This window comes from Myxine glutinosa, chromosome 1, assembly GCF_964187855.1.
Source record: "Myxine glutinosa chromosome 1, kmMyxGlut1.1, whole genome shotgun sequence".
In the NCBI taxonomy this organism is placed as follows: Eukaryota; Metazoa; Chordata; class Myxini; order Myxiniformes; family Myxinidae; genus Myxine; species Myxine glutinosa.
In genome coordinates, this window is record NC_136261.1 from 447,671,145 (window position 1) to 447,696,977 (window position 25,833).

General features: G+C 44.4%; 1 protein-coding gene across 2 annotated transcripts in view; it reads left to right on the forward strand.

Moving 5' to 3' along the window:
• The first annotated feature begins 2,916 nt into the window (after nucleotides 1-2,916).
• Nucleotides 2,917-25,833, forward strand: part of LOC137418737 (inosine-5'-monophosphate dehydrogenase 1) — a 104,379-nt gene continuing 81,462 nt past the window's right edge. For both annotated transcript variants that reach the window (XR_013621971.1, XM_068104851.2), the window contains exon 1: nucleotides 2,917-3,239. Coding sequence is in view for 1 of the 2 variants with exons in the window: in XM_068104851.2 (XP_067960952.1) it covers nucleotides 3,166-3,239 (74 nt within the window). In the remaining variant the exon portion in view is untranslated. The remainder of the gene's footprint in view (nucleotides 3,240-25,833) is intronic.

Below are 25,833 nucleotides of genomic sequence, written 5' to 3' on the forward strand. Positions count from 1 at the left end.
GTCTGGCACCCAGCTCTGCTCACCAAACTCTCCGCCTATGGTATCCACGGAAATCTCCACTCATCGCTTGCGGACTTCCTCTCTGGTCGAAGGCAACGTGTGGCCCTGAATGGATTTCTCTCATCTCCCCTCCTCTTCTGGCTGGAGTTCCCCAAGGTAGTGTTCTGGGCCCTGTGCTATTTCTGGTCTTCATCAATGATCTCTCCGACTCTCTGGATAATCCTCTCTATCTCTTTGCTGATGACTCCACTATCTGCCGCTCCATTCCTCATCCCTCAGATCGGCAGTCTGCAGCCTCCTCACTCTCTGCAGACCTGGAAAAAATCACAGACTGGTCAAACAAGTGGAACATGTCTTTCAATCCTGACAAATCTCACACTCTTACAATGTCTCTCCGAAAGGACCGACTGGAAAACCCTCCCATCTACTTTCTCAACAATCCTCTCCAAGAAGTTCTGTCGCTCAAGCTTTTGGGTCTCACTATCTGCCATGATCTTTCTTGGGAAAACCACATTTCCAAGCTGGCCTCCAAAGCCAGTCGCCGACTGGGCATCCTCCGTCGTGCGAAGTCCTTCTTTTGCACACCTCAGCTCGTCACCACATACAAGGCTTTCATCCGCAGCTCAATGGAATACTGTTCCCCCCTCTGGGCCGGTGCTCCTGCCTCACACCTAGCTCGGCTTCACACTGTTGAAACCAAAGCTTTCAGAATCGTTGGAATCTCCTGCGATGAAGTTAACTTCGAGGGCCTTTCACTCACTCACCGCAGGCAGGTTGGTGGTCTTTCTGTCTTCTACCGACTCCTCTCCGGCCTTGCTCCCCCAGCTCTCTCTGTGCTCTGTCCCCCCAATATTCCTTCAGGTCGCACAAGATCTGCCAGCAACCCTCTTATGGTTAAACTGCCAAAATCTAGGCTCTCTGCTCACATTCACTCTTTCACTCTCCTTTTTCCCGCCTCTGGAACAAACTCCCCCACTCCCTTCAATCCCACTCCTCCCTCCAGGTCTTTAAAACAGCTGTTCACCACCATCTCTTATCTTCCCCCATCCAAAACCTTGATCTTTTCTACACTGCTAATTCACCACAGATACACTTTTTTTTTGAAATTCTAACTTCTTTCCTGGAAGTCCTTGCAGTGTTCATATGTTTTATACCTCTCCCACCTCCCCCAAAGCCCTCCCCCACCCACATTTCTCCCGATGTCCCTGCTCTCAAATGTTGTTTGTGTCCTTGCCCCTCTCTCCCCATCTTGTCTGCCGCTCCCCTTATTTTTTGTGTTTTGTGTGTCGGTTTGACTTTTTGTGTGATTAATGTTAGCTCTTTCACGAGCCTCGATCTTGTGTTCAAAAAAAAAAAAAAAAAAAGTAACATCATAATCCGGTATGAGGTTCTTTGTCCGGTGCACAACAGCTGGTGCCGTATGACGCATGGACGCCACCATGACACTGTTAACTTGTTCGAACGCTAACACGTGGTACTGTAATCCTTTGGCCTTTGTGGTCTTGCACCCAATGGTCTTTCCGTGCTTTGTCTCCCCCCACTGCCCCAGGGTTTATAGAGGGAACACAACAATACACTAAACACGACACAGGGGCCAGGGCCGACTGCAGGACACGTGGCAACTGAAACAATTTTCTTAAACCTGAATAATTAATGCTTTTTATAATTAAATTATTCCTATTAATCGAATTTCATTATCAATTATTAAAACAACAAGTCAAGTGAATCCACTTGGATTCCGCCCAGGTTGGCACATGGAAATTATAATGTAGCATAATTATCATCTCGGGTCAAGATTTGAAATTATGCCATGGTTTTTGTAAAATTGCTACTAGTATTCACATTATGTTCACATTCATTCACATTCACAGGGTCCTCTGGGTCCTCTGGGCATTTGGGTCCTCTGGGTCATTTTCTGGTCTGGGTCTGGCAAATTTTCATTGACATTTGCCCAGTTTCAACTTTTATTGACCCAGAGGGTCATTTGGGTCCTCTGGGTCATTTGGGTCCTCTGGGTCATTTGGGTCCTCTGGGTCATTTGGGTCCTCTGGGTCATTTGGGTCCTCTGGGTCATTTGGGTCCTCTGGGTCATTTGGGTCCTCTGGGTCATTTGGGTCCTCTGGGTCATTTGGGTCCTCTGGGTCATTTGGGTCCTCTGGGTCATTTGGGTCCTCTGGGTCATTTGGGTCCTCTGGGTCCTCTGGGTCATTTGGGTCCTCTGGGTCATTTGGGTCCTCTGGGTCCTTTGGGTCCTCTGGGTCATTTGGGTCCTCTGGGTCATTTGGGTCCTCTGGGTCATTTGGGTCCTCTGGGTCCTTTGGGTCATTTGGGTCCTCTGGGTCATTTGGGTCCTCTGGGTCATTTGGGTCCTCTGGGTCATTTGGGTCCTCTGGGTCATTTGGGTCCTCTGGGTCCTCTGGGTCATTTGGGTCCTCTGGGTCATTTGGGTCCTATATTCCTATCCTATAACATATATATCCTATAACCTATCCTATATATATCCTATAACATATATCCTATATATCCTATAACATAACATATAACAAATATATCCTATATTATGTACGAGCGAGCGGCCGCGTACCAGCCAAAGGGGTAGCCCATGGTTAGCCTAAATATAGATTTGATGACGTCATGTTTACACATCTGAGCGACAGAAACGTGCTTCACTTTTGGAGCGACAGAAATTCCCAGGCAAACGCTATAACGCACCAGGTTTACAACCTGTGCGTTAATAATGTTTGGATGCTGCCACGAACTACACCGTGAAGAGTAGCACTGAGAACAATTAAGAGGGGAGCGGAGCGTTCATGAGCTGAGGAGCACGTCCATGTGGGCGGAGCATAACGGCTGCGTGGTCAGAACTGTGACGTACGCCCGCTTGGGCGGAGCATAACGGTTGCGTGGATAGGGCATAAGGGTCAGTGCTGTGATGGACATCTGTGTGGGCGGAGCATAATGGATGTGTGGTCAGAGTTGTGGCGTACGCCCGTGTAGGCGGAGCATAAGGGTTGCGTGGGCGGGGCATAAGGGTCAGTGCTGTGATGAACGCCCGGATGCGCGGAGCACGGTGTGCATAGTATGGGAGGGGCATGGGCGTGACCGTGACCGCTGTGGCTGCGTGGGAGACCAGACGGAAAGCAAACAGAGCCTTCCCTCTCCGGCATGGACGATTGTCCGTGTTATGTCGGATCGGGACGAGCGGACTCCGATGGCGTCTCGCTGCGCGCAAAGCAAAGGTAGCGCTGGATCACCTCTCCGTTTTAACGATACTTTGGTCTGACACGTTTATTTTGTTCCACACATTGGCTCCTTTGTACCGGTCTATGGTGGAGGGCGGTAGCGTTATGATGGTAGTTGTAGTTTTGTTTGTGGAGAGTGTTATTTGTTTGAGGTGGAGGTGATGTTGGTGGTGCTCGTAGTCGTAGTAGTTTTGCTTGTGTAGTGTGATGGTATTTGTTTGAGGTGGAGGTGATGTTGGTGGTGCTCGTAGTCGTAGTAGTTTTGTTTGTGGAGAGATGTTATTTGTTTGAGGTAGAGGAGATCTTGGTGGTGCTCGTAGTCGTAGTAGTTTTGCTTGTGTGGACTGTCGAGTGATGGTATTTGTTTGAGGTGGAGGTGATGTTGGTGATGTTGGTGATGCTCGTAGTCCAAGTAGTTTTGCTTGTGTAGCGTGATGTTATTTGTTTGAGGTGGAGGTGATGTTGGTGATGTTGGTGATGCTCGTAGTCGTCGTAGTTTTGCTTGTGTAGAGTGATGGTATTTGTTTGAGGTAGCCGTGATCTTGGTGGTGCTCGTAGTCGTAGTAGTTTTGCTTGTGTAGCGTGATGGTATTTGTTTGAGGTGGAGGTGATGTTGGTGGTGCTCGTAGTCATAGTAGTTTTGCTTGTGTGGACTGTCGAGTGATGGTATTTGTTTGAGGTGGAGGTGATCTTGGTGGTGCTTGTAGTCGTAGTAGTTTTGCTTGTGCAGAGTGATGGTATTTGTTTGAGGTGGAGGTGATGTTGGTGATGCTCGTAGTCGTAGTAGTTTTGTTTGTGGAGAGTGAAGGTATTTCTTTGAGGTGGAGGTGATCTTGGTGGTGCTCGTCGTAGTAGTAGTTTTGTTTGTGCAGAGTGATGGTATTTGTTTGAGGTAGAGGTGATGTTGGTGAGGCTCGTAGTCGTAGTAGTTTTGTTTGTGGAGAGTGAAGGTATTTCTTTGAGGTGGAGGTGATCTTGGTGGTGCTCGTCGTAGTAGTAGTTTTGTTTGTGCAGAGTGATGGTATTTGTTTGAGGTAGAGGTGATGTTGGTGAGGCTCGTAGTCGTAGTAGTTTTGTTTGTGGAGAGTGATGGTATTTGTTTGAGGTGGAGGTGATATTGGTGGTGCTCGGAGTCGTCGTAGTTTTGTTTGTGCAGGGAGATGGTATTTGTTTGAGGTAGTGGTGATCTTGGTGGTGCTCGTAGTCGTACTAGTTTTGTTTGTGCAGAGTGAAGGTATTTGTTTGAGGTAGAGGTGATCTTATGGTGCTCGTAGTCGTAGTAGTTTTGTTTGTGTAGTGTGATGGTATTTGTTTGAGGTAGCGGTGATCTTGGTGGTGCTCGTAGTCGAAGTAGTTTTGTTTGTGCAGAGTGAAGGTATTTGTTTGAGGTAGAGGTGATCTTGGTGGTGCTCGTAGTCGTAGTAGTTTTGCTTGTGGAGAGTGATGGTATTTGTTTGAGGTAGAGGTGATCTTGCTGGTGCTCGTAGTCGTACTAGTTTTGTTTGTGTAAAGTGATGGTATTTGTTTGAGGTAGAGGTGATCTTGGTGGTGCTCGTAGTCGTAGTAGTTTTGTTTGTGCAGAGTGAAGGTATTTGTTTGAGGTAGAGGTGATCTTGGTGGTGCTCGTAGTCGTAGTAGTTTTGCTTGTGTAAGGTGGTGTTATTTGTTTGAGGTGGAGGTGATGTTGGTGATGTTGGTGATGCTCGTAGTCGTAGTAGTTTTGCTTGTGTAGAGTGATTGTATTTGTTTGAGGTGGAGGTGATCTTGGTGGTGCTCGTAGTCGTAGTAGTTTTGTTTGTGGAGAGATGTTATTTGTTTGAGGTAGAGGTGATCTTGGTGGTGCTCGTAGTCGTAGTAGTTTTGCTTGTGTGGACTGTCGAGTGATGGTATTTGTTTGAGGTGGAGGTGATGTTGGTGATGTTGGTGATGCTCGTAGTCCAAGTAGTTTTGCTTGTGTAGCGTGATGTTATTTGTTTGAGGTGGAGGTGATGTTGGTGATGTTGGTGATGCTCGTAGTCGTCGTAGTTTTGCTTGTGTAGTGTGATGGTATTTGTTTGAGGTAGCCGTGATCTTGGTGGTGCTCGTAGTCGTAGTAGTTTTGCTTGTGTAGAGTGATGGTATTTGTTTGAGGTGGAGGTGATGTTGGTGGTGCTCGTAGTCATAGTAGTTTTGCTTGTGTGGACTGTCGAGTGATGGTATTTGTTTGAGGTGGAGGTGATCTTGGTGGTGCTTGTAGTCGTAGTAGTTTTGCTTGTGCAGAGTGATGGTATTTGTTTGAGGTGGAGGTGATGTTGGTGATGCTCGTAGTCGTAGTAGTTTTGTTTGTGGAGAGTGAAGGTATTTCTTTGAGGTGGAGGTGATCTTGGTGGTGCTCGTCGTAGTAGTAGTTTTGTTTGTGCAGAGTGATGGTATTTGTTTGAGGTAGAGGTGATGTTGGTGAGGCTCGTAGTCGTAGTAGTTTTGTTTGTGGAGAGTGAAGGTATTTCTTTGAGGTGGAGGTGATCTTGGTGGTGCTCGTCGTAGTAGTAGTTTTGTTTGTGCAGAGTGATGGTATTTGTTTGAGGTAGAGGTGATGTTGGTGAGGCTCGTAGTCGTAGTAGTTTTGTTTGTGGAGAGTGATGGTATTTGTTTGAGGTGGAGGTGATATTGGTGGTGCTCGGAGTCGTCGTAGTTTTGTTTGTGCAGAGAGATGGTATTTGTTTGAGGTAGTGGTGATCTTGGTGGTGCTCGTAGTCGTACTAGTTTTGTTTGTGCAGAGTGAAGGTATTTGTTTGAGGTAGAGGTGATCTTGGTGGTGCTCGTAGTCGTAGTAGTTTTGTTTGTGTAGTGTGATGGTATTTGTTTGAGGTAGCGGTGATCTTGGTGGTGCTCGTAGTCGAAGTAGTTTTGTTTGTGCAGAGTGAAGGTATTTGTTTGAGGTAGAGGTGATCTTGGTGGTGCTCGTAGTCGTAGTAGTTTTGCTTGTGGAGAGTGATGGTATTTGTTTGAGGTAGAGGTGATCTTGCTGGTGCTCGTAGTCGTACTAGTTTTGTTTGTGTAAAGTGATGGTATTTGTTTGAGGTAGCGGTGATCTTGGTGGTGCTCGTAGTCGTAGTAGTTTTGTTTGTGCAGAGTGAAGGTATTTGTTTGAGGTAGAGGTGATCTTGGTGGTGCTCGTAGTCGTAGTAGTTTTGTTTGTGCAGAGTGATGGTATTTGTTTGAGGTAGAGGTGATCTTGGTGGTGCTTGTAGTCGTAGTAGTTTTGCTTGTGTCGTGTGATGGTATTTGTTTGAGGTGGAGGTGATGTTGGTGTTGCTCGTAGTCGTAGTAGTTTTGTTTGTGCAGAGTGATTTTATTTGTTTGATGTCGAGGTGATGTTGGTGATGCTCGTAGTCGTAGTAGTTTTGTTTGTGTCGAGTGATGGTATTTGTTTGAGGTAGAGGTGATGTTGGTGATGCTTGTAGTCGTAGTAGTTTTGCTTGTGTAGTGTGATGGTATTTGTTTGAGGTAGAGGTGATCTTGGTGGTGCTCATAGTCGTAGTAGTTTTGCTTGTGAAGAGTGATGGTATTTGTTTGAGGTAGAGGTGATCTTGGTGGTGCTCGTAGTCGTAGTAGTTTTGCTTGTGTAGTGTGATGGTATTTGTTTGAGGTAGAGGTGATCTTGGTGGTGCTCATAGTCGTAGTAGTTTTGCTTGTGGAGAGTGATGGTATTTGTTTGAGGTAGCCGTGATCTTGGTGGTGCTCGTAGTCGTAGTAGTTTTGCTTGTGTAGTGTGATGGTATTTGTTTGAGGTAGAGGTGATCTTGGTGGTGCTCGTAGTCGTAGTAGTTTTGCTTGTGCAGAGTGATGGTATTTGTTTGAGGTAGCCGTGATCTTGGTGGTGCTCGTAGTCGTAGTAGTTTTGTTTGTGTTGTGTGATGGTATTTGTTTGAGGTAGAGGTGATCTTGGTGGTGCTCGTAGTCGTAGTAGTTTTGCTTGTTCAGAGTGATGGTATTTGTTTGAAGTAGAGATGATGTTGGTGGTGCTCGTAGTAGTTTTGTTTGTGCAGAGTGATGGTATTTGTTTGAGGTAGAGGTGATCTTTGTGGTGCTCATAGTCGTAGTAGTTTTGCTTGTGTAGAGTGATGGTATTTGTTTGAGGTAGAGGTGATCTTGGTGGTGCTCATAGTCGTAGTAGTTTTGCTTGTGGAGAGTGATGGTATTTGTTTGAGGTAGCCGTGATCTTGGTGGTGCTCGTAGTCGTAGTAGTTTTCTTTGTGTTGTGTGATGGTATTTGTTTGAGGTAGAGGTGATGTTGGTGGTGCTCGTAGTCGTAGTAGTTTTGTTTGTGCAGAGTGATTTTATTTGTTTGAGGTAGAGGTGATGTTGGTGATGCTCGTAGTCGTAGTAGTTTTGCTTGTGGAGAGTGATGGTATTTGTTTGAGGTAGAGGTGATCTTGGTGGTGCTCATAGTCGTAGTAGTTTTGCTTGTGGAGAGTGATGGTATTTGTTTGAGGTAGAGGTGATCTTGGTGGTGCTCGTAGTCGTAGTAGTTTTGCTTGTGTAGAGTGATGGTATTTGTTTGAGGTGGAGGTGATGTTGGTGGTGCTCGTAGTCGTAGTAGTTTTGTTTGTGTGGACTGTCGAGTGATGGTATTGTTTGAGGTAGAGGTGATCTTGGTGGGGCTCGTTGTCGGAGTCGTTTTGTTTGTGCAGAGTGATGGTATTTGTTTGAGGTAGAGGTGATGTTGGTGATGCTCGTAGTCGTAGTAGTTTTGTTTGTGTAGAGTGATGGTATTTGTTTGAGGTAGAGGTGATCTTGGTGGTGCTCGTAGTCGAAGTAGTTTTGTTTGTGTGAAGTGATGGTATTTGTTTGAGGTAGAGGTGAACCTGGTGGTGCTTGAAGTCGTAGTAGTTTTGTTTGTGCAGATTGATGGTATTTGTTTGAGGTAGCGGTGATCTTGGTGGTGCTTGAAGTCGTAGTAGTTTTGCTTGTGCAGAGTGGTGGTATTTGTTTGAGATAGAGGAGATGTTGGTGATGCTCGTAGTCGTAGTAGTTTTTTTTGTGTGGACTGTCGAGTGGTGGTATTTGTTTGAGGTGGAGGTGATGTTGGTGGTGCTCGTAGTCGTAGTAGTTTTGCTTGTGGAGAGTGATGGTATTTGTTTGAGGTGGAGGTGAACTTGGTGGTGCTCGTAGTCGTAGTAGTTTTGCTTGTGTACAGTGATGGTATTTGTTTGAGGTGGGGGTGATGTTGGTGGTGCTCGTAGTCGTAGTAGTTTTGCTTGTGGAGAGTGATGGTATTTGTTTGAGGTGGAGGTGATCTTGGTGGTGCTCGTAGTCGTAGTAGTTTTGTTTGTGTAGGGTGATGGTATTTGTTTGTGGTACAGGTGATGTTGGTGGTGCTCGTAGTCGTAATAGTTTTGTTTGTGTAAAGTGATGGTATTTGTTTGAGGTAGAGGTGATGTTGGTGATGCTAGTAGTCGTAGTAGTTTTGTTTGTGTAAAGTGATTGTATTTGTTTGAGGTAGAGGTGATTTTGGTGGTGCTCATAGTCGTAGTAGTTTTGTTTGTGTTGTGTGATGGTATTTGTTTGAGGTAGTGGTGATCTTGGTGGTGCTCGTAGTCGTCGTAGTTTTGTTTGTACAGAGTGATGGTATTTGTTTGAGGTAGAGGTGATGTTTGTGATGCTCGTAGTCGTAGTAGTTTTGTTTGTGTAGGGTGATGGTATTTGTTTGAGGTAGAGGTGATCTTGGTGGTGCTCGTAGTCGGAGTAGTTTTGCTTGTGTGAAGTGATTGGTATTTGTTTGAGGTGGAGGTGATGTTGGTGATGCTCGTAGTCGTAGTAGTTTTGTTTGTGTCGAGTGATCGTATTTGTTTGAGGTAGGGGTGATGTTGGTGATGCTCGTAGTCGTAGTAGTTTTGCTTGTGTAGAGTGATGGTATTTGTTTGAGGTAGAGGTGATCTTGGTGGTGCTCGTAGTCGTAGTAGTTTTGCTTGTGGAGAGTGATGGTATTTGTTTGAGGTAGAGGTGATCTTGGTGGTGCTCGTAGTCGTAGTAGTTTTGCTTGTGCAGCGTGATGGTATTTGTTTGAAGTAGAGGTGATGTTGGTGGTGCTCGTAGTCGTAGTAGTTTTGTTTGTGTCGAGTGATGGTATTTGTTTGAGGTAGAGGTGATGTTGGTGATGCTTGTAGTCGTAGTAGTTTTGCTTGTGTAGTGTGATGGTATTTGTTTGAGGTAGAGGTGATCTTGGTGGTGCTCATAGTCGTAGTAGTTTTGTTTGTGTCGAGTGATGGTATTTGTTTGAGGTAGAGGTGATGTTGGTGGTGCTCGTAGTCGTAGTAGTTTTGTTTGTGTCGAGTGATGGTATTTGTTTGAGGTAGTGGTGATCTTGGTGGTGCTCATAGTCGTAGTAGTTTTGCTTGTGGAGAGTGATGGTATTTGTTTGAGGTAGAGGTGATCTTGGTGGTGCTCGTAGTCGTAGTAGTTTTGCTTGTGGAGAGTGATGGTATTTGTTTGAGGTAGAGGTGATCTTGGTGGTGCTCGTAGTCGTAGTAGTTTTGTTTGTGTCGAGTGATGGTATTTGTTTGAGGTAGAGGTGATGTTGGTGATGCTTGTAGTCGTAGTAGTTTTGCTTGTGTAGTGTGATGGTATTTGTTTGAGGTAGAGGTGATCTTGGTGGTGCTCATAGTCGTCGTAGTTTTGTTTGTGTCGAGTGATGGTATTTGTTTGAAGTAGAGGTGATGTTGGTGGTGCTCGTAGTCGTAGTAGTTTTGTTTGTGTCGAGTGATGGTATTTGTTTGAGGTAGAGGTGATCTTGGTGGTGCTCATAGTCGTAGTAGTTTTGCTTGTGGAGAGTGATGGTATTTGTTTGAGGTAGAGGTGATCTTGGTGGTGCTCGTAGTCGTAGTAGTTTTGCTTGTGGAGAGTGATGGTATTTGTTTGAGGTTGAGGTGATCTTGGTGGTGCTCATAGTCGTAGTAGTTTTGCTTGTGGAGAGTGATGGTATTTGTTTGAGGTAGAGGTGATCTTGGTGGTGCTCGTAGTCGTAGTAGTTTTGCTTGTGTCGAGTGATGGTATTTGTTTGAGGTAGAGGTGATCTTGGTGGTGCTCATAGGCGTAGTAGTTTTGCTTGTGGAGAGTGATGGTATTTGTTTGAGGTCGAGGTGATCTTGGTGATGCTTGTAGTCGTCGTAGTTTTGCTTGTGGAGAGTGATGGTATTTGTTTGAGGTAGAGGTGATCTTGGTGATGCTTGTAGTCGTAGTAGTTTTGCTTGTGTCGAGTGATGGTATTTGTTTGAGGTAGAGGTGATCTTGGTGGTGCTCATAGTCGTAGTAGTTTTGCTTGTGGAGAGTGATGGTATTTGTTTGAGGTAGAGGTGATCTTGGTGATGCTTGTAGTCGTAGTAGTTTTGCTTGTGTCGAGTGATGGTATTTGTTTGAGGTAGAGGTGATCTTGGTGGTGCTCATAGTCGTAGTAGTTTTGCTTGTGGAGAGTGATGCTATTTGTTTGAGGTAGAGGTGATCTTGGTGGTGCTCATAGTCGTAGTAGTTTTGCTTGTGGAGAGTGATGCTATTTGTTTGAGGTGGAGGTGATGTTGGTGGTGCTCGTAGTCATAGTAGTTTTGCTTGTGTGGACTGTCGAGTGATGGTATTTGTTTGAGGTGGAGGTGATCTTGGTGGTGCTTGTAGTCGTAGTAGTTTTGCTTGTGCAGAGTGATGGTATTTGTTTGAGGTGGAGGTGATGTTGGTGATGCTCGTAGTCGTAGTAGTTTTGTTTGTGGAGAGTGAAGGTATTTCTTTGAGGTGGAGGTGATCTTGGTGGTGCTCGTCGTAGTAGTAGTTTTGTTTGTGCAGAGTGATGGTATTTGTTTGAGGTAGAGGTGATGTTGGTGAGGCTCGTAGTCGTAGTAGTTTTGTTTGTGGAGAGTGATGGTATTTGTTTGAGGTGGAGGTGATATTGGTGGTGCTCGGAGTCGTCGTAGTTTTGTTTGTGCAGGGAGATGGTATTTGTTTGAGGTAGTGGTGATCTTGGTGGTGCTCGTAGTCGTACTAGTTTTGTTTGTGCAGAGTGAAGGTATTTGTTTGAGGTAGAGGTGATCTTATGGTGCTCGTAGTCGTAGTAGTTTTGTTTGTGTAGTGTGATGGTATTTGTTTGAGGTAGCGGTGATCTTGGTGGTGCTCGTAGTCGAAGTAGTTTTGTTTGTGCAGAGTGAAGGTATTTGTTTGAGGTAGAGGTGATCTTGGTGGTGCTCGTAGTCGTAGTAGTTTTGCTTGTGGAGAGTGATGGTATTTGTTTGAGGTAGAGGTGATCTTGCTGGTGCTCGTAGTCGTACTAGTTTTGTTTGTGTAAAGTGATGGTATTTGTTTGAGGTAGAGGTGATCTTGGTGGTGCTCGTAGTCGTAGTAGTTTTGTTTGTGCAGAGTGAAGGTATTTGTTTGAGGTAGAGGTGATCTTGGTGGTGCTCGTAGTCGTAGTAGTTTTGCTTGTGTAAGGTGGTGTTATTTGTTTGAGGTGGAGGTGATGTTGGTGATGTTGGTGATGCTCGTAGTCGTAGTAGTTTTGCTTGTGTGGACTGTCGAGTGATGGTATTTGTTTGAGGTGGAGGTGATGTTGGTGATGTTGGTGATGTTGGTGATGCTCGTAGTCCAAGTAGTTTTGCTTGTGTAGCGTGATGTTATTTGTTTGAGGTGGAGGTGATGTTGGTGATGTTGGTGATGCTCGTAGTCGTCGTAGTTTTGCTTGTGTAGTGTGATGGTATTTGTTTGAGGTAGCCGTGATCTTGGTGGTGCTCGTAGTCGTAGTAGTTTTGCTTGTGTAGAGTGATGGTATTTGTTTGAGGTGGAGGTGATGTTGGTGGTGCTCGTAGTCATAGTAGTTTTGCTTGTGTGGACTGTCGAGTGATGGTATTTGTTTGAGGTGGAGGTGATCTTGGTGGTGCTTGTAGTCGTAGTAGTTTTGCTTGTGCAGAGTGATGGTATTTGTTTGAGGTGGAGGTGATGTTGGTGATGCTCGTAGTCGTAGTAGTTTTGTTTGTGGAGAGTGAAGGTATTTCTTTGAGGTGGAGGTGATCTTGGTGGTGCTCGTCGTAGTAGTAGTTTTGTTTGTGCAGAGTGATGGTATTTGTTTGAGGTAGAGGTGATGTTGGTGAGGCTCGTAGTCGTAGTAGTTTTGTTTGTGGAGAGTGATGGTATTTGTTTGAGGTGGAGGTGATATTGGTGGTGCTCGGAGTCGTCGTAGTTTTGTTTGTGCAGAGAGATGGTATTTGTTTGAGGTAGTGGTGATCTTGGTGGTGCTCGTAGTCGTACTAGTTTTGTTTGTGTAAAGTGATGGTATTTGTTTGAGGTAGCGGTGATGTTTGTGATGCTCGTAGTCGTAGTAGTTTTGTTTGTGCAGAGTGAAGGTATTTGTTTGAGGTAGAGGTGATCTTGGTGGTGCTCGTAGTCGTAGTAGTTTTGTTTGTGCAGAGTGAAGGTATTTGTTTGAGGTAGAGGTGATCTTGGTGGTGCTCGTAGTCGTAGTAGTTTTGTTTGTGCAGAGTGATGGTATTTGTTTGAGGTAGAGGTGATCTTGGTGGTGCTTGTAGTCGTAGTAGTTTTGCTTGTGTAGTGTGATGGTATTTGTTTGAGGTGGAGGTGATGTTGGTGATGCTCGTAGTCGTAGTAGTTTTGTTTGTGCAGAGTGATTTTATTTGTTTGATGTCGAGGTGATGTTGGTGATGCTCGTAGTCGTAGTAGTTTTGTTTGTGTCGAGTGATGGTATTTGTTTGAGGTAGAGGTGATGTTGGTGATGCTTGTAGTCGTAGTAGTTTTGCTTGTGTAGTGTGATGGTATTTGTTTGAGGTAGAGGTGATCTTGGTGGTGCTCATAGTCGTAGTAGTTTTGCTTGTGAAGAGTGATGGTATTTGTTTGAGGTAGAGGTGATCTTGGTGGTGCTCGTAGTCGTAGTAGTTTTGCTTGTGTAGTGTGATGGTATTTGTTTGAGGTAGAGGTGATCTTGGTGGTGCTCATAGTCGTAGTAGTTTTGCTTGTGGAGAGTGATGGTATTTGTTTGAGGTAGAGGTGATCTTGGTGGTGCTCGTAGTCGTAGTAGTTTTGCTTGTGTAGTGTGATGGTATTTGTTTGAGGTAGAGGTGATCTTGGTGGTGCTCGTAGTCGTAGTAGTTTTGCTTGTGCAGAGTGATGGTATTTGTTTGAGGTAGCCGTGATCTTGGTGGTGCTCGTAGTCGTAGTAGTTTTGCTTGTGTAGTGTGATGGTATTTGTTTGAGGTAGAGGTGATCTTGGTGGTGCTCGTAGTCGTAGTAGTTTTGCTTGTGCAGAGTGATGGTATTTGTTTGAGGTAGCCGTGATCTTGGTGGTGCTCGTAGTCGTAGTAGTTTTGTTTGTGTTGTGTGATGGTATTTGTTTGAGGTAGAGGTGATCTTGGTGGTGCTCGTAGTCGTAGTAGTTTTGCTTGTTCAGAGTGATGGTATTTGTTTGAAGTAGAGATGATGTTGGTGGTGCTCGTAGTAGTTTTGTTTGTGCAGAGTGATGGTATTTGTTTGAGGTAGAGGTGATCTTTGTGGTGCTCATAGTCGTAGTAGTTTTGCTTGTGTAGAGTGATGGTATTTGTTTGAGGTAGAGGTGATCTTGGTGGTGCTCATAGTCGTAGTAGTTTTGCTTGTGGAGAGTGATGGTATTTGTTTGAGGTAGCCGTGATCTTGGTGGTGCTCGTAGTCGTAGTAGTTTTCTTTGTGTTGTGTGATGGTATTTGTTTGAGGTAGAGGTGATGTTGGTGGTGCTCGTAGTCGTAGTAGTTTTGTTTGTGCAGAGTGATTTTATTTGTTTGAGGTAGAGGTGATGTTGGTGATGCTCGTAGTCGTAGTAGTTTTGCTTGTGGAGAGTGATGGTATTTGTTTGAGGTAGAGGTGATCTTGGTGGTGCTCATAGTCGTAGTAGTTTTGCTTGTGGAGAGTGATGGTATTTGTTTGAGGTAGAGGTGATCTTGGTGGTGCTCGTAGTCGTAGTAGTTTTGCTTGTGTAGAGTGATGGTATTTGTTTGAGGTGGAGGTGATGTTGGTGGTGCTCGTAGTCGTAGTAGTTTTGTTTGTGTGGACTGTCGAGTGATGGTATTGTTTGAGGTAGAGGTGATCTTGGTGGGGCTCGTTGTCGGAGTCGTTTTGTTTGTGCAGAGTGATGGTATTTGTTTGAGGTAGAGGTGATGTTGGTGATGCTCGTAGTCGTAGTAGTTTTGTTTGTGTAGAGTGATGGTATTTGTTTGAGGTAGAGGTGATCTTGGTGGTGCTCGTAGTCGGAGTAGTTTTGCTTGTGTGAAGTGATGGTATTTGTTTGAGGTAGCGGTGATCTTGGTGGTGCTTGAAGTCGTAGTAGTTTTGCTTGTGCAGAGTGGTGGTATTTGTTTGAGATAGAGGAGATGTTGGTGATGCTCGTAGTCGTAGTAGTTTTTTTTGTGTGGACTGTCGAGTGGTGGTATTTGTTTGAGGTGGAGGTGATGTTGGTGGTGCTCGTAGTCGTAGTAGTTTTGCTTGTGGAGAGTGATGGTATTTGTTTGAGGTGGAGGTGAACTTGGTGGTGCTCGTAGTCGTAGTAGTTTTGCTTGTGTACAGTGATGGTATTTGTTTGAGGTGGGGGTGATGTTGGTGGTGCTCGTAGTCGTAGTAGTTTTGCTTGTGGAGAGTGATGGTATTTGTTTGAGGTGGAGGTGATCTTGGTGGTGCTCGTAGTCGTAGTAGTTTTGTTTGTGTAGGGTGATGGTATTTGTTTGTGGTACAGGTGATGTTGGTGGTGCTCGTAGTCGTAATAGTTTTGTTTGTGTAAAGTGATGGTATTTGTTTGAGGTAGAGGTGATGTTGGTGATGCTAGTAGTCGTAGTAGTTTTGTTTGTGTAAAGTGATTGTATTTGTTTGAGGTAGAGGTGATTTTGGTGGTGCTCATAGTCGTAGTAGTTTTGTTTGTGTTGTGTGATGGTATTTGTTTGAGGTAGTGGTGATCTTGGTGGTGCTCGTAGTCGTCGTAGTTTTGTTTGTACAGAGTGATGGTATTTGTTTGAGGTAGAGGTGATGTTTGTGATGCTCGTAGTCGTAGTAGTTTTGTTTGTGTAGGGTGATGGTATTTGTTTGAGGTAGAGGTGATCTTGGTGGTGCTCGTAGTCGTAGTAGTTTTGCTTGTGGAGAGTGATGGTATTTGTTTGAGGTAGAGGTGATCTTGGTGGTGCTCGTAGTCGTAGTAGTTTTGCTTGTGCAGCGTGATGGTATTTGTTTGAAGTAGAGGTGATGTTGGTGGTGCTTGTAGTCGTAGTAGTTTTGTTTGTGTCGAGTGATGGTATTTGTTTGAGGTAGAGGTGATGTTGGTGATGCTTGTAGTCGTAGTAGTTTTGCTTGTGTAGTGTGATGGTATTTGTTTGAGGTAGAGGTGATCTTGGTGGTGCTCATAGTCGTAGTAGTTTTGTTTGTGTCGAGTGATGGTATTTGTTTGAGGTAGAGGTGATGTTGGTGGTGCTCGTAGTCGTAGTAGTTTTGTTTGTGTCGAGTGATGGTATTTGTTTGAGGTAGTGGTGATCTTGGTGGTGCTCATAGTCGTAGTAGTTTTGCTTGTGGAGAGTGATGGTATTTGTTTGAGGTAGAGGTGATCTTGGTGGTGCTCGTAGTCGTAGTAGTTTTGCTTGTGGAGAGTGATGGTATTTGTTTGAGGTAGAGGTGATCTTGGTGGTGCTCGTAGTCGTAGTAGTTTTGTTTGTGTCGAGTGATGGTATTTGTTTGAGGTAGAGGTGATGTTGGTGATGCTTGTAGTCGTAGTAGTTTTGCTTGTGTAGTGTGATGGTATTTGTTTGAGGTAGAGGTGATCTTGGTGGTGCTCATAGTCGTCGTAGTTTTGTTTGTGTCGAGTGATGGTATTTGTTTGAAGTAGAGGTGATGTTGGTGGTGCTCGTAGTCGTAGTAGTTTTGTTTGTGTCGAGTGATGGTATTTGTTTGAGGTAGAGGTGATCTTGGTGGTGCTCATAGTCGTAGTAGTTTTGCTTGTGGAGAGTGATGGTATTTGTTTGAGGTAGAGGTGATCTTGGTGGTGCTCGTAGTCGTAGTAGTTTTGCTTGTGGAGAGTGATGGTATTTGTTTGAGGTTGAGGTGATCTTGGTGGTGCTCATAGTCGTAGTAGTTTTGCTTGTGGAGAGTGATGGTATTTGTTTGAGGTAGAGGTGATCTTGGTGGTGCTCGTAGTCGTAGTAGTTTTGCTTGTGTCGAGTGATGGTATTTGTTTGAGGTAGAGGTGATCTTGGTGGTGCTCATAGGCGTAGTAGTTTTGCTTGTGGAGAGTGATGGTATTTGTTTGAGGTAGAGGTGATCTTGGTGGTGCTTGTAGTCGTCGTAGTTTTGCTTGTGGAGAGTGATGGTATTTGTTTGAGGTAGAGGTGATCTTGGTGATGCTTGTAGTCGTAGTAGTTTTGCTTGTGTCGAGTGATGGTATTTGTTTGAGGTAGAGGTGATCTTGGTGGTGCTCATAGTCGTAGTAGTTTTGCTTGTGGAGAGTGATGGTATTTGTTTGAGGTAGAGGTGATCTTGGTGATGCTTGTAGTCGTAGTAGTTTTGCTTGTGGAGAGTGATGGTATTTGTTTGAGGTAGAGGTGATCTTGGTGGTGCTCGTAGTCGTAGTAGTTTTGCTTGTGTAGAGTGATGGTATTTGTTTGAGGTGGAGGTGATGTTGGTGGTGCTCGTAGTCGTAGTAGTTTTGTTTGTGTGGACTGTCGAGTGATGGTATTGTTTGAGGTAGTGGTGATCTTGGTGGGGCTCGTTGTCGGAGTCGTTTTGTTTGTGCAGAGTGATGGTATTTGTTTGAGGTAGAGGTGATGTTGGTGATGCTCGTAGTCGTAGTAGTTTTGTTTGTGTAGAGTGATGGTATTTGTTTGAGGTAGAGGTGATCTTGGTGGTGCTCGTAGTCGGAGTAGTTTTGCTTGTGTGAAGTGATGGTATTTGTTTGAGGTAGAGGTGAACTTGGTGGTGCTTGAAGTCGTAGTAGTTTTGTTTGTGCAGATTGATGGTATTTGTTTGAGGTAGCGGTGATCTTGGTGGTGCTTGAAGTCGTAGTAGTTTTGCTTGTGCAGAGTGGTGGTATTTGTTTGAGATAGAGGAGATGTTGGTGATGCTCGTAGTCGTAGTAGTTTTTTTTGTGTGGACTGTCGAGTGGTGGTATTTGTTTGAGGTGGAGGTGATGTTGGTGGTGCTCGTAGTCGTAGTAGTTTTGCTTGTGGAGAGTGATGGTATTTGTTTGAGGTGGAGGTGAACTTGGTGGTGCTCGTAGTCGTAGTAGTTTTGCTTGTGTACAGTGATGGTATTTGTTTGAGGTGGGGGTGATGTTGGTGGTGCTCGTAGTCGTAGTAGTTTTGCTTGTGGAGAGTGATGGTATTTGTTTGAGGTGGAGGTGATCTTGGTGGTGCTCGTAGTCGTAGTAGTTTTGTTTGTGTAGGGTGATGGTATTTGTTTGTGGTACAGGTGATGTTGGTGGTGCTCGTAGTCGTAATAGTTTTGTTTGTGTAAAGTGATGGTATTTGTTTGAGGTAGAGGTGATGTTGGTGATGCTAGTAGTCGTAGTAGTTTTGTTTGTGTAAAGTGATTGTATTTGTTTGAGGTAGAGGTGATTTTGGTGGTGCTCATAGTCGTAGTAGTTTTGTTTGTGTTGTGTGATGGTATTTGTTTGAGGTAGTGGTGATCTTGGTGGTGCTCGTAGTCGTCGTAGTTTTGTTTGTACAGAGTGATGGTATTTGTTTGAGGTAGAGGTGATGTTTGTGATGCTCGTAGTCGTAGTAGTTTTGTTTGTGTAGGGTGATGGTATTTGTTTGAGGTAGAGGTGATCTTGGTGGTGCTCGTAGTCGGAGTAGTTTTGCTTGTGTGAAGTGATTGGTATTTGTTTGAGGTGGAGGTGATGTTGGTGATGCTCGTAGTCGTAGTAGTTTTGTTTGTGTCGAGTGATCGTATTTGTTTGAGGTAGAGGTGATGTTGGTGATGTTGGTGATGCTCGTAGTCGTAGTAGTTTTGCTTGTGTAGAGTGATGGTATTTGTTTGAGGTAGAGGTGATCTTGGTGGTGCTCGTAGTCGTAGTAGTTTTGCTTGTGGAGAGTGATGGTATTTGTTTGAGGTAGAGGTGATCTTGGTGGTGCTCGTAGTCGTAGTAGTTTTGCTTGTGCAGCGTGATGGTATTTGTTTGAAGTAGAGGTGATGTTGGTGGTGCTTGTAGTCGTAGTAGTTTTGTTTGTGTCGAGTGATGGTATTTGTTTGAGGTAGAGGTGATGTTGGTGATGCTTGTAGTCGTAGTAGTTTTGCTTGTGTAGTGTGATGGTATTTGTTTGAGGTAGAGGTGATCTTGGTGGTGCTCATAGTCGTAGTAGTTTTGTTTGTGTCGAGTGATGGTATTTGTTTGAGGTAGAGGTGATGTTGGTGGTGCTCGTAGTCGTAGTAGTTTTGTTTGTGTCGAGTGATGGTATTTGTTTGAGGTAGTGGTGATCTTGGTGGTGCTCATAGTCGTAGTAGTTTTGCTTGTGGAGAGTGATGGTATTTGTTTGAGGTAGAGGTGATCTTGGTGGTGCTCGTAGTCGTAGTAGTTTTGCTTGTGGAGAGTGATGGTATTTGTTTGAGGTAGAGGTGATCTTGGTGGTGCTCGTAGTCGTAGTAGTTTTGTTTGTGTCGAGTGATGGTATTTGTTTGAGGTAGAGGTGATGTTGGTGATGCTTGTAGTCGTAGTAGTTTTGCTTGTGTAGTGTGATGGTATTTGTTTGAGGTAGAGGTGATCTTGGTGGTGCTCATAGTCGTCGTAGTTTTGTTTGTGTCGAGTGATGGTATTTGTTTGAAGTAGAGGTGATGTTGGTGGTGCTCGTAGTCGTAGTAGTTTTGTTTGTGTCGAGTGATGGTATTTGTTTGAGGTAGAGGTGATCTTGGTGGTGCTCATAGTCGTAGTAGTTTTGCTTGTGGAGAGTGATGGTATTTGTTTGAGGTAGAGGTGATCTTGGTGGTGCTCGTAGTCGTAGTAGTTTTGCTTGTGGAGAGTGATGGTATTTGTTTGAGGTTGAGGTGATCTTGGTGGTGCTCATAGTCGTAGTAGTTTTGCTTGTGGAGAGTGATGGTATTTGTTTGAGGTAGAGGTGATCTTGGTGGTGCTCGGAGTCGTAGTAGTTTTGCTTGTGTCGAGTGATGGTATTTGTTTGAGGTAGAGGTGATCTTGGTGGTGCTCATAGGCGTAGTAGTTTTGCTTGTGGAGAGTGATGGTATTTGTTTGAGGTAGAGGTGATCTTGGTGGTGCTTGTAGTCGTCGTAGTTTTGCTTGTGGAGAGTGATGGTATTTGTTTGAGGTAGAGGTGATCTTGGTGATGCTTGTAGTCGTAGTAGTTTTGCTTGTGTCGAGTGATGGTATTTGTTTGAGGTAGAGGTGATCTTGGTGGTGCTCATAGTCGTAGTAGTTTTGCTTGTGGAGAGTGATGGTATTTGTTTGAGGTAGAGGTGATCTTGGTGATGCTTGAAGTCGTAGTAGTTTTGCTTGTGTCGAGTGATGGTATTTGTTTGAGGTAGAGGTGATCTTGGTGGTGCTCATAGTCGTAGTAGTTTTGCTTGTGGAGAGTGATGCTATTTGTTTGAGGTAGAGGTGATCTTGGTGGTGCTCATAGTCGTAGTAGTTTTGCTTGTGCAGAGTGATGGTATTTGTTTGAAGTAGAGGTGATGTTGGTGGTGCTCGTAGTCGTCGTAGTTTTGTTTGTGTAGAGTGATGGTATTTGTTTGAGGTCGGGGTGATCTTGGTGGTGCTCGTAGTCGTAGTAGTTTTGCTTGTGTAGTGTGATGGTATTTGTTTGAGGTAGAGGTGATCTTGGTGGTGCTCGTAGTCGTAGTAGTTTTGCTTGTGCAGAGTGATGGTATTTGTTTGAGGTAGCCGTGATCTTGGTGGTGCTCGTAGTCGTAGTAGTTTTGCTTGTGCAGAGTGATGGTATTTGTTTGAAGTAGAGGTGATGTTGGTGGTGCTCGTAGTAGTTTTGTTTGTGCAGAGTGATGGTATTTGTTATGAGGTAGAGGTGATCTTTGTGGTGCTCGTAGTCGTAGTTGTTTTGCTTGTGTAGAGAGATGGTATTTGTTTGAGGTAGAGGTGATCTTGGTGGTGCTCGTAGTCGTAGTAGTTTTGCTTGTGCAGCGTGATGGTATTTGTTTGAGGTAGCCATGATCTTGGTGGTGCTCGTAGTCGTAGTAGTTTTGCTTGTGGAGAGTGATGGTATTTGTTTGAGGTAGAGGTGATCTTGGTGGTGCTCGTAGTCGTAGTAGTTTTGCTTGTGGAGAGTGATGGTATTTGTTTGAAGTAGAGGTGATCTTGGTGGTGCACGTAGTCGTAGTAGTTTTGTTTGTGTGGACTGTCGAGTGATGTTATTGTTTGAGGTAGAGGTGATCTTGGTGGTGCTCGTAGTCGTAGTAGTTTTGCTTGAGGAGAGTGATGGTATTTGTTTGAGGTAGAGGTGATCTTGGTGGTGCTCGTAGTCGTAGTAATTTTGTTTGTGCAGTGTGATGGTATTTGTTTGAGGTAGAGGTGATGTTGGTGCTCGTAGTCGTAGTAGTTTTGCTTGTGTAGAGTGATGGTATTTGTTTGAGGTAGAGGTGATCTTGGTGGTGCTCGTAGTCGGAGTAGTTTTGTTTGTGTAAAGTGATGGTATTTTTTTGAGGTAGAGGTGATCCTGGTGGTGCTCGTGGTCGTCGTAGTTTTGCTTGTGCAGAGTGATGGTATTTGTTTGAGGTCGTGGTGATCTTGGTGGTGTTCGTAGTCGTAGTAGTTTTGTTTGTGCAGTTTGATGGTATTTGTTTGAGGTAGAGGTGATGTTGGTGATGCTCGTAGTCGTAGTAGTTTTGCTTGTGTAGAGTGATGGTATTTGTTTGAGGTAGAGGTGATCTTGGTGGTGCTCGTAGTCGGAGTAGTTTTGTTTGTGCAGAGTGATGGTATTTGTTTGTTTGAGGTAGAGGTGATCTTGGTGGTGCTCGTAGTCGGAGTAGTTTTGTTTGTGCAGAGTGATGGTATTTGTTTGAGGTATGGGTGATGTTGGTGATGCTCGTAGTCGTAGTAGTTTTGTTTGTGTCGAGTGATGGTATTTGTTTGAGGTAGAGGTTATGTTGGTGATTCTCGTAGTCGTAGTAGTTTTGCTTGTGTAGAGTGATGGTATTTGTTTGAGGTAGAGGTGATCTTGGTGGTGCTCGTAGTCGTAGTAGTTTTGCTTGTGGAGAGTGATGGTATTTGTTTGAGGTAGAGGTGATCTTAGTGGTGCTCGTAGTCGTAGTAGTTTTGCTTGTGCAGCGTGATGGTATTTGTTTGAAGTAGACGTGATGTTGGTGGTGCTCGTAGTCGTAGTAGTTTTGTTTGTGCAGAGTGATGGTATTTGTTTGAGGTAGAGGTGATCTTGGTGGTGCTCGTGCTCGTAGTCGTAGTAGTTTTGCTTGTGCAGAGTGATGGTATTTGTTTGAGGTAGCCCTGATCTTGGTGGTGCTCGTCGTCGTAGTAGTTTTGTTTGTGCAGAGTGATGGTATTTGTTTGAGGAAGCGGTGATCTTGATGGTGCTCGTAGTCGTAGTAGTTTTGTTTGGGTTGTGTGATGGTATTTGTTTGAGGTAGAGGTGATGTTGGTGGTACTCGTAGTCGTTGTAGTTTTGTTTGTGCAGAGTGATGGTATTTGTTTGAGATACAGGTGATGTTGGTGACGCTCATTGTCGTAGTTTTGTTTGTGCAGATTGGTGGTATTTGTTTGAGGTAGAGGTGATCTTGGTGGTGCTCGTAGTCGTAGTAGTTTTGCTTGTGCAGAGTGATGGTATTTGTTTGAGGTAGAGTTGATCTTGGTGGTGCTCGTAGTCGTAGTAGTTTTGCTTGTGTAGGGTGATGGTATTTGCTTGTGCAGAGTGATGGTATTTGTTTGAGGTAGAGGTGATGTTGGTGATGCTCGTAGTCGTAGTAGTTTTGTTTGTGTTGTGTGATGGTATTTGTTTGAGGTAGAGGTGATCTTGGTGGTGCTCATAGTCGTAATAGTTTTGCTTGTGTAGAGTGATGGTATTTGTTTGTGTTGTGTGGTGGTATTTGTTTGAGGTAGCGGTGATGTTGGTGGTGCTCATAGTCGTAGTAGTTTTGTTTGTGTTGTGTGATGGTATTTGTTTGAGGTGGAGGTGATGTTGGTGGTGCTTGTAGTCGTAGTAGTTTTGCTTGTGTAGAGTGATGGTATTTGTTTGAGGTAGCGGTGATGTTGGTGATGCTCGTAGTCGTAGTAGTTTTGTTTGTACAGATTGATGGTATTTGTTTGAGATAGAGGTGATCTTGGTGGTGCTCGTAGTCGGAGTAGTTTTGCTTGTGTGAAGTGATGGTATTTGTTTGAGGTGGAGGTGATGTTGGTGATGCTCGTGCCTCGTAGTCATTGTAGTTTTGTTTGTGTTGTGTGATGGTATTTGTTTGAGATAGAGTTGATCTTGGTGGTGCTCGTAGTCGTAGTAGTTTTGCTTGTGTGAAGTGATGGTATTTGTTTGAGGTGGAGGTGGAGGTGATGTTGGTGATGCTCGTGCCTCGTAGTCATTGTAGTTTTGTTTGTGTTGTGTGATGGTATTTGTTTGAGGTGGAGGTGATGTTGGTGGTGCTCGTGCCTCGTAGTCATTGTAGTTTTGTTTGTGTTGTGTGATGGTATTTGTTTGAGGTAGAGGTGATCTTGGTGGTGCTCGTAGTCGTAGTAGTTTTGCTTGTGGAGAGTGATGGTATTTGTTTGAGGTAGAGGTGATCTTGGTGGTGCTCGTAGTCGTAGTAGTTTTGCTTGTGCAGCGTGATGGTATTTGTTTGAAGTAGAGGTGATGTTGGTGGTGCTCGTAGTCGTAGTAGTTTTGTTTGTGTCGAGTGATGGTATTTGTTTGAGGTAGAGGTGATGTTGGTGATGCTTGTAGTCGTAGTAGTTTTGCTTGTGTAGTGTGATGGTATTTGTTTGAGGTAGAGGTGATCTTGGTGGTGCTCATAGTCGTAGTAGTTTTGCTTGTGGAGAGTGATGGTATTTGTTTGAGGTAGAGGTGATCTTGGTGGTGCTCGTAGTCGTAGTAGTTTTGCTTGTGGAGAGTGATGGTATTTGTTTGAGGTAGAGGTGATCTTGGTGGTGCTCATAGTCGTAGTAGTTTTGCTTGTGGAGAGTGATGGTATTTGTTTGAGGTAGAGGTGATCTTGGTGGTGCTCGTAGTCGTAGTAGTTTTGCTTGTGTCGAGTGATGGTATTTGTTTGAGGTAGAGGGGATCTTGGTGGTGCTCATAGTCGTAGTTGTTTTGCTTGTGGAGAGTGATGGTATTTGTTTGAGGTAGTGTTGATCTTGGTGGTGCTTGTAGTCGTAGTAGTTTTGCTTGTGGAGAGTGATGGTATTTGTTTGAGGTAGAGGTGATCTTGGTGATGCTTGTAGTCGTAGTAGTTTTGCTTGTGTCGAGTGATGGTATTTGTTTGAGGTAGATGTGATCTTGGTGGTGCTCATAGTCGTAGTAGTTTTGCTTGTGGAGAGTGATGGTAAATGTTTGAGGTAGGGGTGATCTTGGTGATGCTTGTAGTCGTAGTAGTTTTGCTTGTGTCGAGTGATGGTATTTGTTTGAGGTGGAGGTGATCTTGGTGGTGCTCATAGTCGTAGTAGTTTTGCTTGTGGAGAGTGATGGTATTTGTTTGAGGTAGAGGTGATCTTGGTGGTGCTCGTAGTCGTAGTAGTTTTGCTTGTGCAGAGTGATGGTATTTGTTTGAAGTAGAGGTGATGTTGGTGGTGCTCGTAGTCGTAGTAGTTTTGTTTGTGTCGAGTGATGGTATTTGTTTGAGGTAGGGGTGATCTTGGTGGTGCTCGTAGTCGTAGTAGTTTTGCTTGTGTAGTGTGATGGTATTTGTTTGAGGTAGAGGTGATCTTGGTGGTGCTCGTAGTCGTAGTAGTTTTGATTGTGCAGAGTGATGGTATTTGTTTGAAGTAGAGGTGATGTTGGTGGTGCTCGTAGTAGTTTTGTTTGTGCAGAGTGATGGTATTTGTTATGAGGTAGAGGTGATCTTTGTGGTGCTCGTAGTCGTAGTAGTTTTGCTTGTGTGGAGTGATGGTATTTGTTTGAGGTAGAGGTGATCTTGGTGGTGCTCGTAGTCGTAGTAGTTTTGCTTGTGCAGAGTGATGGTATTTGTTTGAGGTAGCCGTGATCTTGGTGGTGCTCGTAGTCGTAGTAGTTTTGCTTGTGGAGAGTGATGGTATTTGTTTGAGGTAGAGGTGATCTTGGTGGTGCTCGTAGTCGTAGTAGTTTTGCTTGTGGAGAGTGATGGTATTTGTTTGAGGTCGAGGTGATCTTGGTGGTGCACGTAGTCGTAGTAGTTTTGCTTGTGTAGAGTGATGGTATTTGTTTGAGGTGGAGTTGATGTTGGTGGTGCTCGTAGTCGTAGTAGTTTTGTTTGTGTGGACTGTCGAGTGATGGTATTGTTTGAGGTAGAGGTGATCTTGGTGGTGCTCGTAGTCGTAGTAGTTTTGCTTTAGGAGAGTGATGGTATTTGTTTGAGGTAGAGGTGATCTTGGTGGTGCTCGTAGTCGTAGTAGTTTTGTTTGTGCAGTGTGATGGTATTTGTTTGAGGTAGAGGTGATGTTGGTGCTCGTAGTCGTAGTAGTTTTGCTTGTGTAGAGTGATGGTATTTGTTTGAGGTAGAGGTGATCTTGGTGGTGCTCGTAGTCAGAGTAGTTTTGTTTGTGTAAAGTGATGGTATTTGTTTGAGGTAGAGGTGATCCTGGTGGTGCTCGTAGTCGTCGTAGTTTTGCTTGTGCAGAGTGATGGTATTTGTTTGAGGTCGTGGTGATCTTGGTGGTGTTCGTAGTCGTAGTAGTTTTGTTTGTGCAGTTTGATGGTATTTGTTTGAGGTAGAGGTGATGTTGGTGATGCTCGTAGTCGTAGTAGTTTTGCTTGTGTAGAGTGATGGTATTTGTTTGAGGTAGAGGTGATCTTGGTGGTGCTCGTAGTCGGAGTAGTTTTGTTTGTGCAGAGTGATGGTATTTGTTTGTTTGAGGTAGAGGTGATCTTGGTGGTGCTCGTAGTCGGAGTAGTTTTGTTTGTGCAGAGTGATGGTATTTGTTTGAGGTATGGGTGATGTTGGTGATGCTCGTAGTCGTAGTACTTTTGTTTGTGTAGAGTGATGGTATTTGTTTGAGGTAGAGGTGATCTTGGTGGTGCTCGTAGTCGGAGTAGTTTTGCTTGTGTGAAGTGAGGGTATTTGTTTGAGGTGGAGGTGATGTTGGTGGTGCTCGTAGTAGTAGTAGTTTTGCTTGTGTACAGTGATGGTATTTGTTTGAGGTAGAGGTGAACTTGGTGGTGCTTGAAGTCGTAGTAGTTTTGTTTGTGTAGAGTGATGGTAATTGTTTGAGGTAGAGGTGATCTTGGTGGTGCTTGAAGTCGTCGTAGTTTTGTTTGTGCAGAGTGATGGTATTTGTTTGAGGTAGAGGTGATGTTGGAGATGCTCGTAGTCGCAGTAGTTTTGCTTGTGTGAAGTGATGGTATTTGTTTGAGGTGTAGGTGATGTTGGTGATGTTCGTAGTCGTAGTAGTTTTGTTTGTGTCGAGTGATGGTATTTGTTTGAGGTAGAGGTGATCTTGGTGGTGCTCGTAGTCGTAGTAGTTTTGCTT